The 21,221-nt window shown below is 32.7% G+C and overlaps 1 protein-coding gene across 1 annotated transcript in view; it reads left to right on the forward strand.

Moving 5' to 3' along the window:
* The window catches only part of LOC115878459 (inverted formin-2), a 153,970-nt gene that overhangs the window by 91,701 nt on the left and 41,048 nt on the right, over positions 1-21,221 (forward strand). The window contains exons 5-19 of the mRNA XM_030894976.1: positions 1,440-1,473; positions 6,399-6,549; positions 7,298-7,822; positions 8,780-9,030; positions 9,198-9,386; positions 9,530-9,630; positions 12,840-12,910; positions 12,971-13,078; positions 13,139-13,209; positions 16,195-16,321; positions 16,378-16,630; positions 17,018-17,100; positions 17,701-17,833; positions 20,288-20,422; positions 20,486-20,764. Of these exons, the coding sequence (XP_030750836.1) occupies positions 1,440-1,473; positions 6,399-6,549; positions 7,298-7,822; positions 8,780-9,030; positions 9,198-9,386; positions 9,530-9,630; positions 12,840-12,910; positions 12,971-13,078; positions 13,139-13,209; positions 16,195-16,321; positions 16,378-16,630; positions 17,018-17,100; positions 17,701-17,833; positions 20,288-20,422; positions 20,486-20,764 (2,511 nt within the window). The remainder of the gene's footprint in view (positions 1-1,439; positions 1,474-6,398; positions 6,550-7,297; positions 7,823-8,779; positions 9,031-9,197; positions 9,387-9,529; positions 9,631-12,839; positions 12,911-12,970; positions 13,079-13,138; positions 13,210-16,194; positions 16,322-16,377; positions 16,631-17,017; positions 17,101-17,700; positions 17,834-20,287; positions 20,423-20,485; positions 20,765-21,221) is intronic.

Below are 21,221 nucleotides of genomic sequence, written 5' to 3' on the forward strand. Positions count from 1 at the left end.
ATTGATGCTAGGTGCTTTTTATACATATGACAAAAAATGCACAAATACTTCTGCAAATATCCCAAATTTAGAAATAACTAGTGTGAATACTTCGTTTCAATCGAAGTATAGAAAGAATCGGCCTACTAATATGTGGTTGTTTATTCAAAAAAATTATTTTTAACTTTAATAAAATGATATCCCTAGATTTTCCAGTGTGTGTACTTAAGTAAAAAGTATTTAATTGAAACCACTAATTTATTCCACTAATTCCCATTCATCCCGCCAGCAGATATTCCTTCATTTTTCTTGATCAAACAATAAATATTTACTTATTAAACTATTGTAAGTAAATTAAATAAAAATAAACTGCTAAAAACTTCCAAAAACTAACGGCGATTTTGAAAATAGCTACCAACTGTCGATTACTACCAAAGATTTAGTTTAAAAAATAGGGGTTGGTGCATTTGAAAAAGCGAAGTTTTTATGTAAGATAATTATTTAAGATAGATCAGCAATTTTTGGTACCCCTGTATACATTTAAGAAACAACCAAGATTTTCAGCACAGTTTATTTATCTACCACTAAACTCAGGCACAAGAATTAATTCTGAAAAGTAATGTATAGGGTGTTAATATTATTTTCTATTGTAGCATGCATATTTAAATATCTCAAAAACCAAAGTTTTTAAGCATATTTAACCCTTATGATGAATGCCTTTTTTGGTGCAAAAATCCAAAAATGAAATATAATACCGGCTCTTCCATAAGAAAAAATATAACTTTGATATGAATCTTAGTTAAATGTTTGGATTAAAGAACATTAAGATTTTTTAAGAAAAGGAGAATTTTACAAATCTAAGATTTGTCTGCATTCGTGGGACACAGGACACAGAATAGATTTCAACAACGCCAAAATTATAATGAAAGAATCGATAGCCTCTAAAAGAAAATTTTTTGACATTTGGGATTTTTTAATACAATCTAATAAAAATAAATGTATTGCTCATGCATCTGTAGATGTTAGTAATGTATGACAATCGCTTCTTTGATTTTAAAGAACATAACATAAATAAAGATAACATACGTAAAAATTAAAAATATAATCATACTGAAAGTTTGAAGCTTTTTTGGTTTTTCCTTATTAAGTGAATTATAGAATTTTTTTGGAGAGATGGATTTTAGTTCTGAAATGCCCTGTATATATCAAAATAATTTTCAATTATGCGCATTACCTCTTCACATATACCCATAGAAAATTGTTTCTACATCTTCCCGTTTTCCTATAAGCAACCGAGGCGTATGAGGTGCCCTGTATTATCAGAATGCATGTTCCTGCATCAACTTTCATCATAATATAAAACCTGAATTTATCCTGTTACAATAAACTATTAAATGAAATAACGGATAGGCACTAAACCTAGGGTCATTTATATTCATGAAGTGTTTATTTTATTTCAGGATGTCACTTGCTTCCGGTGCTAAACAACTTAAGGTAAGTGCAACGCGTTATTGCCGAGACAATTCTCCTTGGTCCCAATTGAGGCAAGTTCAAGGACCTTAAACATACCATAAGCCCATAAGTGAGACATATTGGTCGAAAATTAGCATTTAGATATATATTGGTTGAGAAGATTTAATTAATTAAGGTTTGCAATTAAGGTTCAAAGCTTAGTCGAGTTTTTTTTGTTGCTCTGTAGATCTCTTAAAAGACCATTCAAGGAACATTAAAAAATGTCAATTATTAAAAATGTAATTATCTTAAAATCAGCTGAGCGAGATGTAATGAGTTAACGACGTAATGGTGGATTTATGAGATTTAACTTGTTTTTGTACTTAAGTTACTTTGATTTATACAGGGTGGGCCACTGAAAACTTACAATGGCTATAATTTTTAAACCAAAAAAGATATCAGAAAAATAAAAAATACCGTTTCTAATATATCGAGGGGGAATAGATATGACGTATTTTTTGAACCACCCCGACCTACCCCTTAGGAGGCACCCCTACTCACTTGAAAATATTAAATGGCAACACCCCACTTGTGGCGTCTTTTTGGAAAGCTCATGAAAAATGCTAAATCATGATCATAAAGTTTTTAGGGTGAAATTGAAAAACTACTTACTTGAGGGGGACATTACTTGATGTCATTTGTAAAAGTGAAATCAATGGCATCTCAACATTTCCAATAAAGAGTACAAAATTAATTTGGAAGTATAAGAAGAAAGTTCAAAGAGCTATAAATAAAATTGAACGAAAAATAAATATGTGCAATAGGGAGGTTGATAACCCTTTTGAACATGTAGAGCATTAGAAACTAGTTTGTAATTAAAAATAATATCTTTAAATTGTTGATCTGGATATTATTTAATTGAATCTTAAATCTGTAGATTATTATTATATCGCAGACAGAAATTTCAAATTCACAATAAGAAAAGTTAAAAATAATATCTTTAAATTGCTGACCTGGATATTATTTAATTGAATCTTAAATTTGGCTCGATTTTCTTTATTCAATGTTTATTAGCGCTGATCAATATTGTTGCGATGAATATAATTAGATTAAATAGTTTAAAAACCAGATTCGGACTTGAAATTATTTTAAATAATCATTAAATAGCTTTGTTGTTGTTAAGGTACCCAAAACAAAAAAAAAATATAAAAATGCATGTCAGTACATCAGAGTGCAATGCATATCATTGTACTCAGGAGACCGAGTTCTTTCAAAACCTGAAATAAAAAATACCTGGCCTCTGTATCTCACAAATTATCAGCTAATTTGAAAATCTAAAAATACTATCAGATTGCCCTAATAAAGTGGCTTTGAGAATATGCAATTATTTTTTTGATTTTCTAAAAAGTAACGACAGGGTAAAAAAAAATTCAAAAAAATCAGTTTTTGTTTAAAAAACTCAAGCAATCCTTGAAATTTTGAAAATTTTTTTGATGGCATCTTGGTGAACATCCCAAAGCGCAACTTTAACCATTTTAACTATATTCGTATTATTCGTATCTATTACGGTTACCGAGATACCAATGCTCGTACCTTTGAATTTGTAGCACCCTGTATAAGCCCAAATAATTTCGCCGGATTGAAAAAATATTATATAAAATCGCTATTACTTTTTAAAAGGTTCTATTAATATTTTATGTTTTTATGTAGAAAATTAAAACTGTCTTTAGAAAGAAAGACTAAATCTATACCCTAGGAAATTCTTAGAAATAAAATATACAGAATAAATACATATGAAGTAAAACTATATATGTATAAAAATAAAAATATCTGTTATTCTGCAAAATATATGTACCCACAGAAGAACTCCGCATGTAGTAGCCAAGTTATGGGTCATGCTCGGTATAGGTACTATTGTATATATTAAACTGTCTGCCTTACACCTACATGTATACTCGTAAACACTTCTCTCCAAGATTTCCAGTTTTATATATACCGACCTGAGTCAGTCTTTGACTCACGATAGGTATATAATTAAAATTCATATTATTTCGATTTGTTAAGAGTTTCATTATACATTTTAATGTCATTTTTTAGAAATTGGTAGAATATTTATTATACTAGTAAAATGATAATGATGATAATTATGATTTTATAGGACTTAATAAAAATATATTACTATTTAAATTTTTGTGAATGTGGACAAAATTAATGTATTAAAATGTAAAAATTTATTATTTAAAAAAGTATGTATTTTTTTCAAATGCAACGAGGGCGTCACATTAGCACATTTGGAAAAAGCGATTTTTTACGAATAATTTGGTAACACACACTTGGTATTTTGAGTCAAATTGTCAAAAGTTGACATGTGATATGCTCCTATTTAGAGTATCATTTTTTATCGAATAGAGTAAAAAAATACCGAGAGTGCCATTGGAAAATCAAAAGTTGTGGTCATTTTCGGTGAAACAGGAAGTGACCAAAAACAATTGAATACGTCAATCAATTCTAATTTATGTCATATAAGGAGATACCAAATCTCGTTTTTTTATCTGAAAAATTAAAAAAGAATATAGGGTTGAGCCAAGAACGGTAAACTAATAGGATTGCTCATCCTCATAAGACGTACGTTCGCCTCTTCCCGCGCTTCAGTTGACATTTGTGACGTCATTGTAGCCCTTAGTGTGTAGTGTGTATTATTAGTTGCCTATGGTAAATTTATAAAAATAACAGCTGAGAAATTTTGAGTTAATTTTTTTGTCAATTTTAAATGTGAAAAAGGTGTCTTTCAAGTTTTTAGAGCTATAGAGTGTATAAATACGTTCATTTTGTGTTGTGGATTGTGACAAAGTGCATACTAAGTGCCCACTATTTTGTTTATTAATTATTTTAAAGCAAAATATGGAAGTACTCTAAAAAGAATGCTTGCAAAAGGTGATGCTGGGAACTGCTGTTCTTAAAAATGCATTCATTATCCGAGTATTTAATACGATTTATACACAGTTAATTTTCTATACTGCATACATATAAGGTGTTTAAATAAATAAACTAAATAATGAACGTTTTGCATTCGGTAACCAATAATGCACGTGTGTGTATTATTGGTTGCCAGATAAGGACTACTAACCATGACAAGGGCTGCAATGACGTCACAAAGCGAGTAGGTTTCGCATGCACCCGGCGGACACTTTTGGCTGAATGAGCAGTCCTATTAGGTTAACTGTTCTTGGGGTTGAGCCACTTTTGAGACGCACCCGGTATATTTTTTTTAAACATAGTAAAGTATAACGTTGAAAAAAGGTATCTATTTTACTGTTAGGGTAGCGCGGGGCAATAAGAGCCCCCTAAGGAAAACCTGAAATAAAATGCTACTTATTCCACTCCTTGCAACCAATTTTCTTTTTCTAGATACTTCGTGATGTGTAAAATAAAATATAAGTATCAGTTCTCTGTTTTAGATAAACATTACTGGTATGCAAAAAAAAAACTAAAACCTATCATTAGCTCTCATTACCCATAATCGAACCTACACTTCAGTAGATTTCGTTTAACACCGCTATTTTGTTCTAAAGCAAAATATAAATACAACTTACCACTAATTTTTTAAAACGTGCACTGTATAAGGAAGTCGCGTAAACACGATGCGTTTTCTACAGACTTGGAATCGTCCCACAGAATCGTCCTAAAACAAAGCGGTGGTTGCTTTAGGAAACATTTAATGGGGGATCCCGCGTATAGCAACTGTCAGTGCTCAGATCAGGGCGCGTTATTCAAAATTACACAATGGCTCCCATTACCCAATGGCTCCCAATACCCCGCGGTATCCTAAATCTAAACGAAAACTATAAGCAAACACGTATGGCAACAAAAATATCTTCAAAATTAGCAGCATTCCGAAAAATTTACCTACAATTTGACAGAATAACAATTATTATTGCATTCCAATATTTATAACTGCGGTAGGTTAAAAATATTAGGTAAATATACTTATATATTAGCACATTGTCCAAATAAATGTTTGTTATTTATTTAGATATCTGAGTAATCTAGTGAAAAATTTCTCATATAGAAATAACTGTAAGTTACTACGTATGTGATATTCTCTGTTTTCGGTAAATGTTAGTACGCCTTTGTGAAATATCCGAAATAAATTACCTTTTAATTATTAATTAATCATGTCAATAAGTCTATTTATATCCTTCAGTGGGCTTTCTCCATTGATTAGTAACATTTTGGTATAGATAAATATTGGAAAAATGTTGTATCGACTAACACTGCATTATTGTATGTGTTATGCCAATATATGACATGAACTAAACTATACATTATATATACAGGGTGGACCACTGAAAACTTACAATGGCTATAATTTTTAAACCAAAAAAGATATCAAAAAAATAAAAAATATCATTTCTATAAAATCGAGGGGGAATACATATGACGTATTTTTGAACCACCCCGACCTACCCCTTAGGAGGCACCCCTACTCACTTGAAAATCTTAAATGGCAACACCCCACTTGTGGCGTCTTTTTGGAAATCTCATGAAAAATGCTAAATGATGATCATAAAGATTTTAGGGTGAAATTGAAAAACTACCCTTACACGAACAGTTAGGTGGACATTAATGAAAAAGGCGATTTTTTCAGCCTAAGTTACAAAAAGGATAGCTGGACAAATTTTAAAAGTTTAGATACTTTGCAGTTTAAATCTTCTCGTATAAAATTTTTGATCTCAGGTAGCATATCTGCATTACCAATATGTCGGAAATCATTACCTTTAAAACTATGCTGACTACTGCTTGCTTTAAACCTAACTTTTTTCGTTTCTTAGCTCTAGTAAAATAGCTAGTTAGACCTCTTCTTGAGAAAGAGTAACGTTATATGCATATTGTAAGGGCTATGTTCTGAGCCATGAGTATTATTCTGTTATTTACACTTAATCATACTTACATCTTTTTTTTTATAGAAAATGTTCGGAAGCAGAACCTGAGCTAGCCGTTCAATTAGACGTATTCGATGAACAACGAGAAAGTGACGAATCTCAAAGCCTGCATGGTTCACATGGAGGAGTTGATCTCAACTCACCCTTAGACGTGTTTTATGCAATTCTGAAACAGGTGAGTGCACCAGTCCAGCAAAAAATATCTTTAAATATTAATTCGAACAATTTCTTCACACGTATTTTTACGTAATTTAAAATATTTTTTTGTGGCTCTATTTGAATATGAATACATAATAAAATAAGTTGTGGACAACCCGGGCTTCCAACCATTTTATGTTATGGTGCTTAGACCACACAAGATCTGCAATGCCCAACTTCATTGTTTTACCTTTTTGTATGTTTTTTTGTCATACGTCAAGTCGTACATGTAAAGGACGTTTTGTCTCTCCAATATACCCACTACACTAACAAGGTACCTGGTAAATGCATTCTTTCTCTTGTTTTGACGATTCCGCTTTTGTTAGGATGCTTCTTAGAGTAGTTCCAGATTTTATACTGCTTGGCTATTTGCCTGATCTTCTCCGATGTTCCTTTTACGTATGGGATCATCAAGAGAGAGACAGAGAGAGAAAGAGATAGAGCATCCTCCTCAGGCTGGCGCACTCAATGAAGCAGACTTGCAATTGAAAATAATTTAATTTAATTATTATTACTATATTATGATTAAGCTTATTAGTTGTATAAATGATGGGCACGCAGAAGAATGACTTTATTGACAGCTCAGATAACAAGTTATCTGATGATTAACTACATTTCTTCCTATTTCTTTTTTGAAAAATAGAAAATATGGTTGTTTTTATTTTTCATAGACTAGACTACCATACAATTCAAATTATAATAACATGCTAATTCGATTATTGCAGATAGCAGATACTCCACAAGAAATCCCTTTCATCAGCATCCTCCAACACCTTTTACGCATCGATCCCAAAGAACCCATCAGCGATATAATCTGGGACACTGCAGAGAAATTAGTGCATAAAGCCACACTGTTAGAACGCAGAGAAGATGTTCCTAAACTCCTAAGAACGCCTAGCGTCCAGTCTAGGTTGTTTTGCCACTGTCAGCATAAGAGCGAGCCCAGCCCATCTGGCAGTGGTAGAAAACAGTCGTTACCATCTGCTACGCCGTTAAGTCCAACATTTGTACCGCCTCCACCGCCCCCGGGATTTCCACCACCCCCACCGCCACCGCCAAATATACCGCCGGCTCCGCCACAACTTCGCATCTCAGTGCCATCGACGACCAGTAGAAATGTAGAACAAGAATCTCAAGCCTCTTCCTCATCAGAAACTCAGACTGTGATAGAAAAGTTACCCCAACAAGAAATTCCGATGCCGAAAAGTAAAATGAAGACGATCAATTGGAACAAAATACCCAGCAATAAGGTAAAACTACAGCAATAAGGTCCTATCTCTAATAAATTGAATAGTTTCCTAGGGTCAGGAGGTGTAAAAATGGGACACTTTTCAAAACTTTTAGTTACAACCATTTAAACAAAAAAGTATTTATTCCATAAAAGGCATTTGATGATAACAAAACTATTGTAAAAGTAAAAATACCAAAAGTATCCATAAAAAAATTAGTATGCAGAAAAGTGTGTCTCATATTTAAACCACGAAAAGTCTAAAAATAAGGCAAGCTGGGTTAAATATGAGACAGTCACAATACTTCAGTCAAAATAAACAAAAAAAGGACTCAAATAACAATAATTCGCATAGAGCTGAAAATTGGTACAGGTCTTAAATACACTATTATGAATGATATCTGAAAAATCCCCACCCCTCTCACGTCTGCTAAAAAAAATTAGAATCAAAAGTTAAAAATATTTTTTTCTCCTAAACGGTAAGCGCTATCGCAAAAGTACCGTAAACAAATGTTGTAGACCATTAAATTTTCTACAATAATGGTTCCTATACTTTTTTTCTTACGAACCACCATTCCTGAGATATGGCGATTTTTATTTTTTTTACTTACACTATTTTATTTACACTATTTTAGGTTTGCACAAACAAAATTCTCAAGTCTTTTATTCTAGGAGCTACAAATGCCCGACGCACTATTGCCGGACTCTATATTTATTACCATTTTCTACAAAGTTATATTCGCTGTTAGAGACCAATAGCAAACTAATAAATAATCGTCTGATAACTAAGTTACTTAATTTTACTGGACTATGAGACCTAAGCTCTCTTAAAAAACTCTTATTTTTCTTTACTACTAACCTTTTTCTGATCTGTTTTTATTCGGTTTGTTTCTTCGATACTAATTGTATATTCTCTCTATAATTGTTTTATCTGAATTTTATTCCATGTTTTCAATCTAAATTAAAATCCTTTCTTTAGATTGTAGGTAAGAATAATATTTGGACTCAGGTGGCATTTAGACATCAACGATCTCCCGTGGCTGATATGGATTGGTTAGAAATGGAGGGTTTGTTTTGTCAGCAAGCACCTCCCTCTGCAAATTCATCCCCCAGGCTTGGTAATCGGGATTCCGTAGAAGATCGAAGAGTTAGGAAGGATATGCAGGAAATTGCTTTGCTAGATGGGAAACGCAGCTTAAACATCAATATATTCCTTAAACAGTTTAGAAGGTACATTCACTGAATAATGTAATATTTTTTGTTGGTAGTTTTTTCATATAATAATGTATCAAGAAAGAGAAACTTGTGAAATTGTGTAAAATGAAAATTGTAAAGTTACTATATTCTATATTCACTCTACCTCGACGTGATAATATTAAAGGAATTAATTGTTTCAGTTCTAACGAAGATATAATAGACCTGATAAAGAATGGCGAACATGACGACATCGGAACTGAAAAACTGAAAGGTCTCCTGAAGATTTTGCCCGAAATTGATGAGCTGGACATGCTCAAATCTTTCAATGGAGATTTTACGAAACTGGGAAATGCTGAGAAGTTCCTCATCCATCTCACTAATCTTTCCAAGTATGTCGAAATTGAAATAAGTAGTATTCTCTTAATTATACACTTTTTATTCAGAAGCTTTGGAAACTTATTTGTTACTTTCAAAGAAGATTTCAATAATAAAATTAACATGTTAACATATATTATCGTTTTTATTATTACAGTTATAAGCTGCGAATAGAGAGCATGCTGCTGAAGGAAGAGTTTGCCTCTAACATGAGCTATTTGGAACCAAGCATCAACTCAATGATTACCGCAGCTCAAGGTATTCTAAATTGCATCCTTCATAGTTACTTGATACACCTCTAAATCAGAGCTATCCCAAGTTAGTTTCAAAAATATATAAATCCTGAGTAATTTCAAAATTTATTCAAAACGATTTAAATCAATTCCAACATAAAGCTCAAATGATTTCATTTTTTTTTCGAAAAAATTAAAAAATATAAAATGTAATAAAATGTAATTTAAGTCGTTTTTATATCTTAGGTCTATATTTTCTATTTAAATCATGATGATCTGAAAGTCTCCATACTTTTACGGTTAGCAAATCCGTGACAGATTTGTTGTCTTTTTTTGCAATAAAAATAGTAATTTGTTAAAACGACTCAATTTATTTTGTTTATTCTAAATTCAAACATTACAATATGATCTAGACAATTTTACTATATTTTTATAACTTTGCAAACAAATCACTTTTGATAATAGCTTATTTTGCCAAAATCAAGCCAAATTTGCTGACAACTATATATTGGGACAGCACAACAAAAAATTTGTTTAATACGGAGTTACACCACCTTTCGCCTTAACAACTGCCTGAACTCTTAATGGCATTGTATTTACCAAAGATTGGCACATTTGAGGAGAAGAATTATCCCAAATTTCCTGTAGTTTTGTCCGCAAATCAAAAATTGTTCGTTGAGGGTGGTTTCTTAAATATTGCTTCATTTTATGCCACACAGTTTCTATAACACTGAGGTCCCGACTACTTGCAGGATAGGATAGAACTTTTATATTATTATTACCGAACCAATTTTTAGTTGATTTTGCTGAACGTCACGATGCTCCATCTTGTTGAAAAATATAGTCTTCGTTTGGAAACAATTCTTGAACACTAGGCAAAAGTGAGGTCTCAAGTATATGTTGATATTTTTGGGCGTTAACAGTGCCATCTATAAAATTTAATTTGCCCAAACCTCTTACTGACATGCAACCCTAACCCTCTTTAAGCAATCTTTATGAAAGGCTTCTGCTTTAATTCGTATTATTCTTTTTCGATGATCTCCAACGCAAACATCAAATATAGACTCATCGCTAAATATGACCTTATTCCAACCATTTTGTGTCCACGATAATTTAGATTTTGCCCAATTGTAGCGATTTTTGTTTTGAATTTCTGTCAGTAGCGGTTTTTCTTTGGCCTAAATAAGAATTTGTATCAATAATCTTCAGGTAATTGATTATCCACACAAAATAAAGTTTACCTTGTAAAACCCCAGACCGCATTTATGGATATATTTTCGGCAACACTCTCTTGATATATTTAATCCATTTACAGTATTCCATTTAACTGTTACTCCGCGAAGAGTACTTCTTCTCGCAGACTTGCAAATTTTTACTAAATTTCGTAAATCTCTCTGAGATACAACTTTTGGCCTTTCCGAACTTTTACCTCTAACGCCTACACTGGCAGATTCGCCGTATTTTTTTATTATATTAAAGACCGTGGTTTTTGGAATACTTAAATCATCAGAAATTTTTCGAATTGTTTTTCCCGTACTGTATTGATGAATGATAATTTCGCGTAGTTTTTGATTTGTAGCTTTTCCACGGACCATTACTTTGGATTAAATTAACAAAATTGAAAATTAAAAAAATTAAAATTACTTACAGTAAGTCTCACTACTCAAAGTATCGAGTCACTTACAAGCTGTCAATGCTGAAGTAAACAGTTTGCGACATTTGTGACGTTTATAGCAAAGCCGCCTATGATATTAATTATTTAAAAATACTTGTCCCAACATTTAGTTGTCAGGCAAATTTGTCCTTTTATGAACAAAATTCGCTACTGTAAATATGGATTGATTTACAAATTCATAAAAATATTGTCAAGTTGTTTAGGATATATGGCTATGTTTATATTTAAAAAATTAAATATATATTTTTCAGTCATTTTGAAAAACCAGGGCAATAATTCCAAAATATGACCTTGTCCCAACATATAGTTGTTAGGGCTCGTAATGCGAATCCATTAATGGATGTTTGCGATAACATTTTTCATCGCTTTTCCATTCCTGGCGGGGTTTATTAACGACTGTACATCGTGTAGGCCTGTCCGCTGTCTAACATTCCTCAGCCAAGACATTTTCTTCCTTTCGATACCCCTCCGGCCTTCGATATTGCATTCGATTAACAAATGGACAGAATAATTTGCACTGTTTGTTAACATGTCTCTTCATTTGTTAACCTATCCGTCCAAGGCATCTTCAGAATTCTGCGATATATAGTCACATCTCGAAAGCCTCTAGTTTATTAATAGCTACTGCTTTCAATGTCCAACCTCCCATACCATAAAGGAGCACCGATCACACGTAACACTTTACGAATCTTAATCTGAGGTTAAGGTCAAAATCAGAACAGACAAGTACTTTTCGGAACCTCAAGAATGCCTGCCGAGCTTGTTCGATGCGACATTTAATTTCCTTGTCTGATGTCCAATCTTCGGAGAGCCAGATGCCCAAGTACTTAAATTTATCTACCCTTTCTATGGGCCTTGTATTAAATGTTATAATGGCGTTTTTAAACACATCTGGATTTCTGGATATTCCTGCCTTGTTGACCAGTTGTTGTGTGGGTCGTGTATATTATCTGCAATCAAGACCGTATCATCGGCGTAGCGGATATTATTAATCCACACTCCGTTAACTTTAACTCCCATTTCCACGTCCTCTAGAGCCTCTTGGAAAATATTTTCTGAGTACAAATTGAGTGGAGATAGCTCGCAACCTTATTGCACCACGCTTCTTGTACAGGATTGAACATGGTATTGGCCAATTTTATTTGTGCTGTTTCATTCCAGTACAAGTTTTCGATGCATTTATTATATTTTTGGTCTATATCAAGCCTTTTGAGTAGCTGCATTAATTTGTGGTGTTGTACGTACGTTGTATATTTTGATCACCTGGCTCGTTAGCATAAGTTGGAGAATGTTTTTCAAAAAGACTTAACTTTTTTAAAAGACTTATTTCTTAATTCGTTTTCTATTTCCGAATAATGATTTAAATCACAAACCATTTTGATAAGTACCTACTGGTATCTTTGATCTTTCGTGTGCTTTCGAAAAGTTACTTGAAATCAAACGACTTAAGTTATTTAAATCAAATCAAAAGGCTAAGTTTCCTATGAGCTTGCAGCTCTGTTCATAATTTTATATTACGTAGTATAAAAAAATGATATGTAAGCAATGATTATTTTTAGACTTAATGACCAACAAGCCATTACAAGAAGTATTGTATATGGTTCTAGTAGCGGGAAATTTTCTGAATTCTGTAAGTACCTTTTGAATGAATAAGCTGTGTATGCTGACGCATTATTTGATTTGTTTTTAGGGCGGTTATGCTGGTGATGCTGCCGGTGTGAAATTGTCTTCCTTACAAAAAATAACTGATATCAGAGCCAACAAACCCAATATGAACTTGATTCATTTTGTGGCATTGGTGGGTATAAAATTTTAGTACGTAGCGTTTGTAGTGTTTTATATATGATATTTCTTGTAGCAAGCAGAGAAAAAGAACAAATTGCTGCTCTCGTTTACTGATAACATTAACGTTTTGGAAGATGCCGCCAAGTAAGTAACTTTTATTTTTTTGTCACTGAGAAACTTGTCTTTTGTGACATTTTTCAACAAAGAAAAAGAACTAATTTAAAAATTAATTTGATGTAATTCTATGGTATTGATTTTTAGTGATTTTCAAGTTTCCATGATTTTCGGAGGATAATTCTAATTTATATTAACTTTTAAGCGCTAACATGGCGTTTGAGTTATCGCTATGTTACTTTTTATGTTTTAGATAGTATAAAAAAACTGTTTATATCAGGAGCATTTATTCATAAATTATATTTAAAGGATGAGAGAAATACCTAAGTACGTTAATATACATATACAAAGATATCGTAACAAATATTCTCTAGAAAATGTACACCTATTGCCAATCTGATACACAGTCAATGCAGATTTTGTTTGAGCATTCCATACATTCTGCCATTTTGTACAACATATATTTATAATGAATCTTCAAAACCATTGTGGATATTTTGGCAGGTTGTTCATATTTTCAAATAATTTTCCAAGTTGTTATTGTCTAGTAGATCATATCATTAGTACCACATATTTTTTCAATTGTTATACGCAATTCTAGTCAGCTTCGGGTTAAAGGTTAACTAAATGTCTATATCCTACAAATATATTCATTTTGAGATCCGTATTTTAATATACAGGGTGTCCCAGAAATAAGTATTTTAAAGGGTGGTAGATCTCGATAAAAGAAACGTATTTTCTCTTTATGGTTTTTCAAATAAGTCCAATAATAATAACGGAGTTATTTTACTTTGAAAATTTCCAAAGAAATTATTTTTTGCTGAATTTATGAGAACCACTGGGTCTTCTCTGGATTTTCTTTCATGTAAATTTAATCTACTACCTATGTTGCCAAATTATCAAGTAACTATGTTTTTTTAACTAAAAACTAAAAAAAATTGCAAAAAATTTTCAATAAATTCCGAATTTAAAAAAAAATGTTCTCGAAAAAAACCTCATAGGCGTGTTTCTGGTGTTGAACTATACTACCAGTTAAAATACTTGCACTTATTTCAGGGACACCTTGTATGTGTATCTTTTTTTCTTTTCCATTGGGGTACGTTTTTCATACGTATTTTTGAAAAAAAAATCCAAACTTCTATGTTATTTACTTCTCTTCTATGTTTCTCTAAAGAGAAAAAGAAATTTTATTTGATAGATGGTCATGGTAATTTTTTATTTGACAAATGGTATAGATGGTTATGTATTTTGATTACCGTCATATTTTTTGCTGTTTGCCGCTATGAGGCCGCTATTACACTGTCAAATTTCTTTTGAAAAAAGACAAAATATGCAATTTACAAAATTTTTCTTGGAATAAAAAATACAGTTTAGGTAATTACGTAAAAATTATAAGGACCATTACCAAAAATGGTCCTTATAATTTTTACGTAATTTGTAATTTTCAAGATATTCCGCCTCGATGACCACTGAATTTTTTCTCCAAGTCTTAACGCTCCAAAAAAAAAGGGCCGCCAGAGTGACGAAGGATTTAATTTTTGCAATAACTGCGAAAAGCTTCATTTTTAGAAGCTTTATATTTAGAAAAAAGAAGGAACTTCTAAGAAGCTTCATTTTTTAAGAAAAATCTTGTAAATTGCATATTTTGGCAGATATTTGCGAAAAACTGATGATTCGGCCATTTAGGGTCATTTTTTCGACCAAAGCTTGCCTAGCACGATGTTACAAATTTTCCCCCCTAAAACTACTTCCCAAAAGGTACACAGCCCACTTGAAAAGTCCCGATCGCCGAATTAGGACGTTGTTTCAACCTTTATTTACTGGACTATAAAAAAATAATTCACCTAAAATATTGTCGCGATCTAGGCTTATTGTGGCTTAAGTTTCAGGATATATCTTTAGATTAAAACTACCATTATAAAAAAGATCGATTTATTAAATAGAAATACAAGTATAATAAATATGATTAAACAAGCTGGGAATTTCCAAGAGAGAGTATGCTGAAACACTTACAGAAACATCTCGGGACTGCGTGATCTCGCTGACTATAACTCAACTACTTAAAGCATCGACTCATTAACTGACTATCAACTGTCAAATATCCGCTCTGTCCTCAACAGGTCATTTTGTATTCGTCTTCTCGTCACAGCCATCCGAGGGTGCGTCATGAAACAGTTTTTTGAATATTTCCGCCGCTAATATTTGCAACAAACTTCACCTTGAATTCTCATGTTACGTCGACCAGATTTTAATTGTTTAGATAATATTGTTTATTATGTCTATAATCCTCATGTTACGTCGACCAGATTTTAATTCTTGTTCTTCTTTTTCTTTTAGAAGGCGTATCGCCTGTTTAGTTCCGGTTTCCTCCTCGTCTAAGCAACTCTTGCGAGGTTGACTGCCAACTGTCTTGCCAACGTTTAGGTGGTCGTCCAGTAGGTCTTCTGCCATGGGGTACGTTGTTGCGAATTATTATGGCCATTCTGTCGGGGCCCATTCTATTGACATGCTGGTTCCATTCTCTTCTTCTCTGCCTTATCCATCTGACAACGTCGTTTGTTTGGCACTTTTCTCTTATGTCTACATTTCTCTGTCTGTCCCTCAATGTGTATCCAGTTATCATTCTTAAGGTCTTCATTTCAGTAGTTCGTAGGATTCTCTTTGTTACTGATGTTTCAGCTCTGGTTTCCGCACCATATGTCATCACTGGTCGTATGCAGGTTTTGTATATTCTTGACTTACATTCTGTACTCAAATGTTTGTTTTTCCATATGGGATATTTAAGATGCCCTGATATTGCGGCAGCTTTATTAGCTTGTTTCCTTACTTCTTCTTCCAGGAATCCTGAGCTTGTAATTTTGCATCCGAGATATTCGTATTAGATTTTAATTGTTTAGATAATATTGTTTATTATGTCTAAATCGACGTGTACGTGAACGATTCCTTTGGGTTTACATCGAATTGGCTTACTGAAATATGTTTTCCCCAAATTGGCAATATTTTTCTTTATTTCAGAACAACTGTGGAACAACTTCATAATGAAATCACCGCCTTGGATATTCGAATCAGGCAAATAGATAAACAAATTGAATTACCAACAACCGAACCCGAAATCAAAGCCCAAATGGTCGATTTCTTACTGGTAAGTTTGAACTAACTATCGTATATCGAAATACTTATAAATCACTTAACATACAGATGGCGCAAAATGAGGTAGCTAACGTCCAAAGAGAGCTGAAACGATTAGACATCGTGAGAAAACAACTGGCAGACTTTTTTTGTGAAGATTCCAATTCGTTCAAGATAGAGGAGTGTTTTAGAGTTTTCCACGGGTTTTATTCTAAATTCAAGCAAGCTATAACCGAAAATGAACGAAGACGGATCCAGGAAGAACAAGCGAACGCTAGAAGAAAACAGAGGGAAGAATTGTTAGCTACAAAGAGAAAACAGAGTAAGATTTGAAATAAAATAACAGAGTCTTATAGTAAAATCAAAGACCAAACGCACATTATTTGTTTTTAATTTTTTGAATATGGTATTAGATGGAGAAACTGTGGTATGTTGGAATACTTCATAAGTGATCAGCTTCAAATCAGTCGCTAATAAAATTTTAACAAAATAAGATACTGATTTCATCAACGTATTTATAAAAAATATGTTTCTAAAGGGTATGTTACTTTTGCCCAATAGTGAACTTACTTACTACGTTTTGATTGGATTGATCCCCCTGATTTTCTCTGTTTGTCAAAGTAAGCAGTTTGCTCCAACTATTTTATGCATACTTTCTTGTAGCATTTTATAGAGTTGATTAGCCGTTTATTATATATTTTATTTGCAGTGGAAAGTCTTGGAGCTGCAGATTCAGAAGGTCCATTTATAGATATGCAAATATACGATACGAGGGGTAGTTTTAATAAAAAGGTAATATACTAAGAAACATAATGTTAAAAAAAACATACTTATGTAACTAAAGTGTGACACATATAAGTTGAACAGTGCGACATCGGTACGGGGGGTATGGCTTCAGTTTAATTTATCCGTAAATTGCACAGTGGCTTGCATTGGCCCGCATACCTTTCGCTGTTCAGTTTAAATGTGTCGAATATTATAGATACCTACCAAATAAAATAGTCAAAATCTTAATCTTTTATTTAATTTAAATGTTTCAATTTATTTTATAGAAATCAAGCAATCTAAAAATAATTTTAATTTTTATATATTATATATATAGATTGATATAAAAATACATTTTGGTTTATAAAATACAACAAAATTCATGTTTATAGCAATATTAATAAAATCCACAAAACTACGAAAAAAGATGCATGCAACAATTAGCAATAAAATATCATCATTCCAATTTTCAATTTATTTTCACTGATTCTCAGGAGCTCTATGAATTATTAAATATTTTACTATAAGAATAACATTATTTCATCAACATTTCTTTCTTATTTCTCATAAATGCCATTTTGTCATTAATGAAATAATTTAATAATTATATTATTTTCTTGTAATAAGGGACGAAAATTCTTCAACTCGCTTGGTACTTCAGAAGATGAAATGTCCGTCACAGGTTCACCATCGATGTCCAGAAAACGACTTGATTCATTCAACGGTGGTAACAGCGAAAACAAAGATGATAGGTCACCAGGTAATAATAAAATAGAAATAGAAATGTCAATAAAATAGACACTTTTTTTTTTGGATATGGACGATTGGTGAGGATGATGAATACCGATGTCAGAAATTCTATTGTCTAGAATTGTGAAAAATGTCTGGCGGATTCATCTCTCCAAAAAATCCTATATGGATATTGCGCCGCTACAAAAAAAATCTACAAAAAAATAGTTATTTTTTGTAAACACTTCTGCGTTAATTTCAAACGGAAACTACTTGTCAGAAGTAATGTTAATTAAGATTTACAAATTTGCCTAACAAACAAACAAATGCTTAACGTTTCGGAAAGTTTATCACTTTCCGTCGTCGGAAGTAAAAAAAATACAAAGAATAAAGAAAAAAAACTATTTAAATTATTTAAATTCAACTATTCGAGAACACGTTAGTTTTTTTTAAAACAGATACATAGAAGATTTTTTTCTTTTATCTATGAACAGATACTCCTACAAAAACCATTGACGTGCTGTTGAAATGACATTATATCCAAGTTAAACTTCAAAATTAACAATTACTACCTGATAACAATTATTTAATAAGGTAAAACCAAAAAGCCCCAAACTTTCTGTATGTTTATTTGTATGGCCTATTTTTTACTGTATGGCTATCGCTTCTTCCATTATAATTTTGGCGTTATTAAAATTTATTCTGTGCCCTGTGTCCCATGAATGCTGACAAATCTTAGATTGGTGAAAATCTCCCTTTCTTAAATAATCTTTATGTTCTTTAATTCGAACATTTAAGGGTCTAGATGTTCCACCAATGTAAAATTTATCGCATTCGCATGGTATTTGGTATATTACATTTTTCGTTTGTTGTTTACAATTTACCTCTAGATAAAAGCGCTTCGTTTATCCACTAGAGGGCATCAAACTTTAAAAAAAGAAACACATTTTTTCAGATATTTTAAAAACCGTTATTACGATTTGAATGAGATTTTGGGTGTCTATGTTTTGCTAAGTGCTCTCACATTTTGCTTTCACAGAAATCAAGAAAAAGTACGGGAAGGGTGAAAACTATCCCCACCCTTACATAAATTTTAGTATAAAAATTTTTCAATTCCACCAACGGCCCATTTTCTTTCGTAAAATGATTCCTCTAGTATTATTTAATACTATATTTTCAGTCTGTTCGTCCCCGCCTCCCTCCACACTCGCTGACGATAGTCATCACTGATCAAACCTATCCTGGTTTCGTCAGTGAAAATTACGTTTCTCCACTGAGGTAATAACCAGTTCTGGTGTTCTCTAGCCCACTGTAGCCTCCTTTGTCTATGATGTAAAGTTAATAGAGGGACTCGCAGTGGACGTCTACGCCGCAATCCAGCATTAGAAAGTCGCCTGGAAATGGTTCGGCTTGATATCACTCGGTGGTAAGTTCGTTGAAACTGAGATCGTAGCTCTAGAATTGGAACTGACCGATTTCTTCTGGCAAATTGAGCCAAGTAGCGATTCTGTCGTGCAGTCGTTATCCTTGGACGGCCCAACCTAGGACGAGATCTTACATTTCCGGTGTCCATATACCGTTGTATAATTCGGCTGACAGTACTTCGCACTATATTTAAACTATCAGCAATTTGATGCCTGCTGAGACCTTCTTCATGCAAAGCGATAATTCGGGCCCTATCGAAGGCAGAAATTTCGTGCCCTGGCATTTTTGTCGCCTTTCACAACACTTACTACAAGATTGAACTCGAACTGAGAAAACCATGCACATTCCATCGATAAGGTTTTCTTTCATTGCTTTTATGACCTATTTTTTGTAGACACATATTAAGGTATTTGTACACACAGCCACAACAATATGCTATGCAAAGAAATAAATTTGTCTGGGGGGTGCAAGACTTTTGCCGATGAGTGTATTTGACTCATCCTGTATATCTATAAAAATAGTTTTGAAATGCGAATCTCACATTTTGCTTTCACAGAAATCAAGAAAAAGTACGGGAAGGGTGAAAACTATCCCCACCCTTACATAAATTTTAGTATAAAAATTTTTCAATTCCACCAACGGCCCATTTTCTTTCGTAAAATGATTCCTCTAGTATTATTTAATACTATATTTTCAGTCTGTTCTTTGTAAAAAAAAACGCCATAGTGCATACTTTTATTTTGTGTACATTTCAATTTCACAAAATGCCGAATTCAGCCAGAGACACAGTTTAGTCACCTATACGGATAGGCATATTGAATATTTCAGGAGTTGGATTTTTATACATCTTTAAAATTTTTATAATATGAAAATACATAAATATAAAATATAAAGTTAGGTACTTGAGTAGGTATATAAAGTTTGTTCAGTATTTTAGTTATATTTCAAATAATATTTTAGAAAATAGAAGTTCCTAGTATTTCATCAGAGACAGACTAATATTTTTCTGTAGTATATTAGACAAGTTTTTTTTAATTACAAATATTTATCCTTTTTATAGATATAACACCAAACGGTAGTCTAAGAAGAAGGCGGAGCAGGGTTCTTTCCGAAGAGGATGAAGGCACCCTTATGGACTTCTTAAGAGCCTCTGGACATGATAACAACAGGGAGAGGAAATCTTGGGGTAGTTTAGGTACAAGCTCTATCTTAAAAATCACCAAATATTCCTTTCCATATTCTAAAATTACTCTTCCAGATCGATCGTGGGCAAGAAAAGCCAGAGGAAGCGGTCCCAAGAAACGACCGGCTTTATTAGCTGCAGATTTCTCATCTGACAGGGAAAGGCCATCCTCTCCGTCTCCATTGGCCGAAAACAAAACGATTTCCTCTGCTCCGGAAGACGATTCAAGGTCGAAAGATTGGAAATTGAAAATAGAATCGTGGCTACAGGCTAACGAGTCTAATCAGTCTAGCGATGATCAAAGGAGACAGTCTAGAAGATTATCTACCCGAAAATCGGTAGAATTAGATTCAGGTAAGAAATTTTATTTAGAAACATTGTCTAAAATGTGATTCCGCATAATATGTTGCCGACTAGCGTGTACCCGCGACTTCGGTCTCGTCGAATTAATCATTTGTAATAGTGATGATAAAGCAAAGCAAGAATTTCCATTAACATACAAACTGGATAACATATTCTCACATCTATGTCAGCATGAGAAAAAACAATATGGCGATATTGTTATATAACTTGGTAATATTTGAGGGGTAGTTTCATCTCGTTGGAATTTGACATTCGAAAAATCCATTTGGCAAAAATCAGCTTTAAAGCAGTCAAGCAGTTTAAGCAAAATCGCGATTAATCAATGGTCATATTTTATGAAACACCCTGTATACATTTTTAAAAAATCTTAAAATATGTAAAACAACAAAATAAAATATACGTGTTTAAGAGTTTTTCCGAAAAAACTCACCGGTTTTTAAATAAAAAA

Source organism: Sitophilus oryzae, unplaced genomic scaffold, assembly GCF_002938485.1.
Source record: "Sitophilus oryzae breed Bouriz unplaced genomic scaffold, Soryzae_2.0 scaffold_1512_pilon_pilon, whole genome shotgun sequence".
NCBI lineage: Eukaryota > Metazoa > Arthropoda > Insecta > Coleoptera > Curculionidae > Sitophilus > Sitophilus oryzae.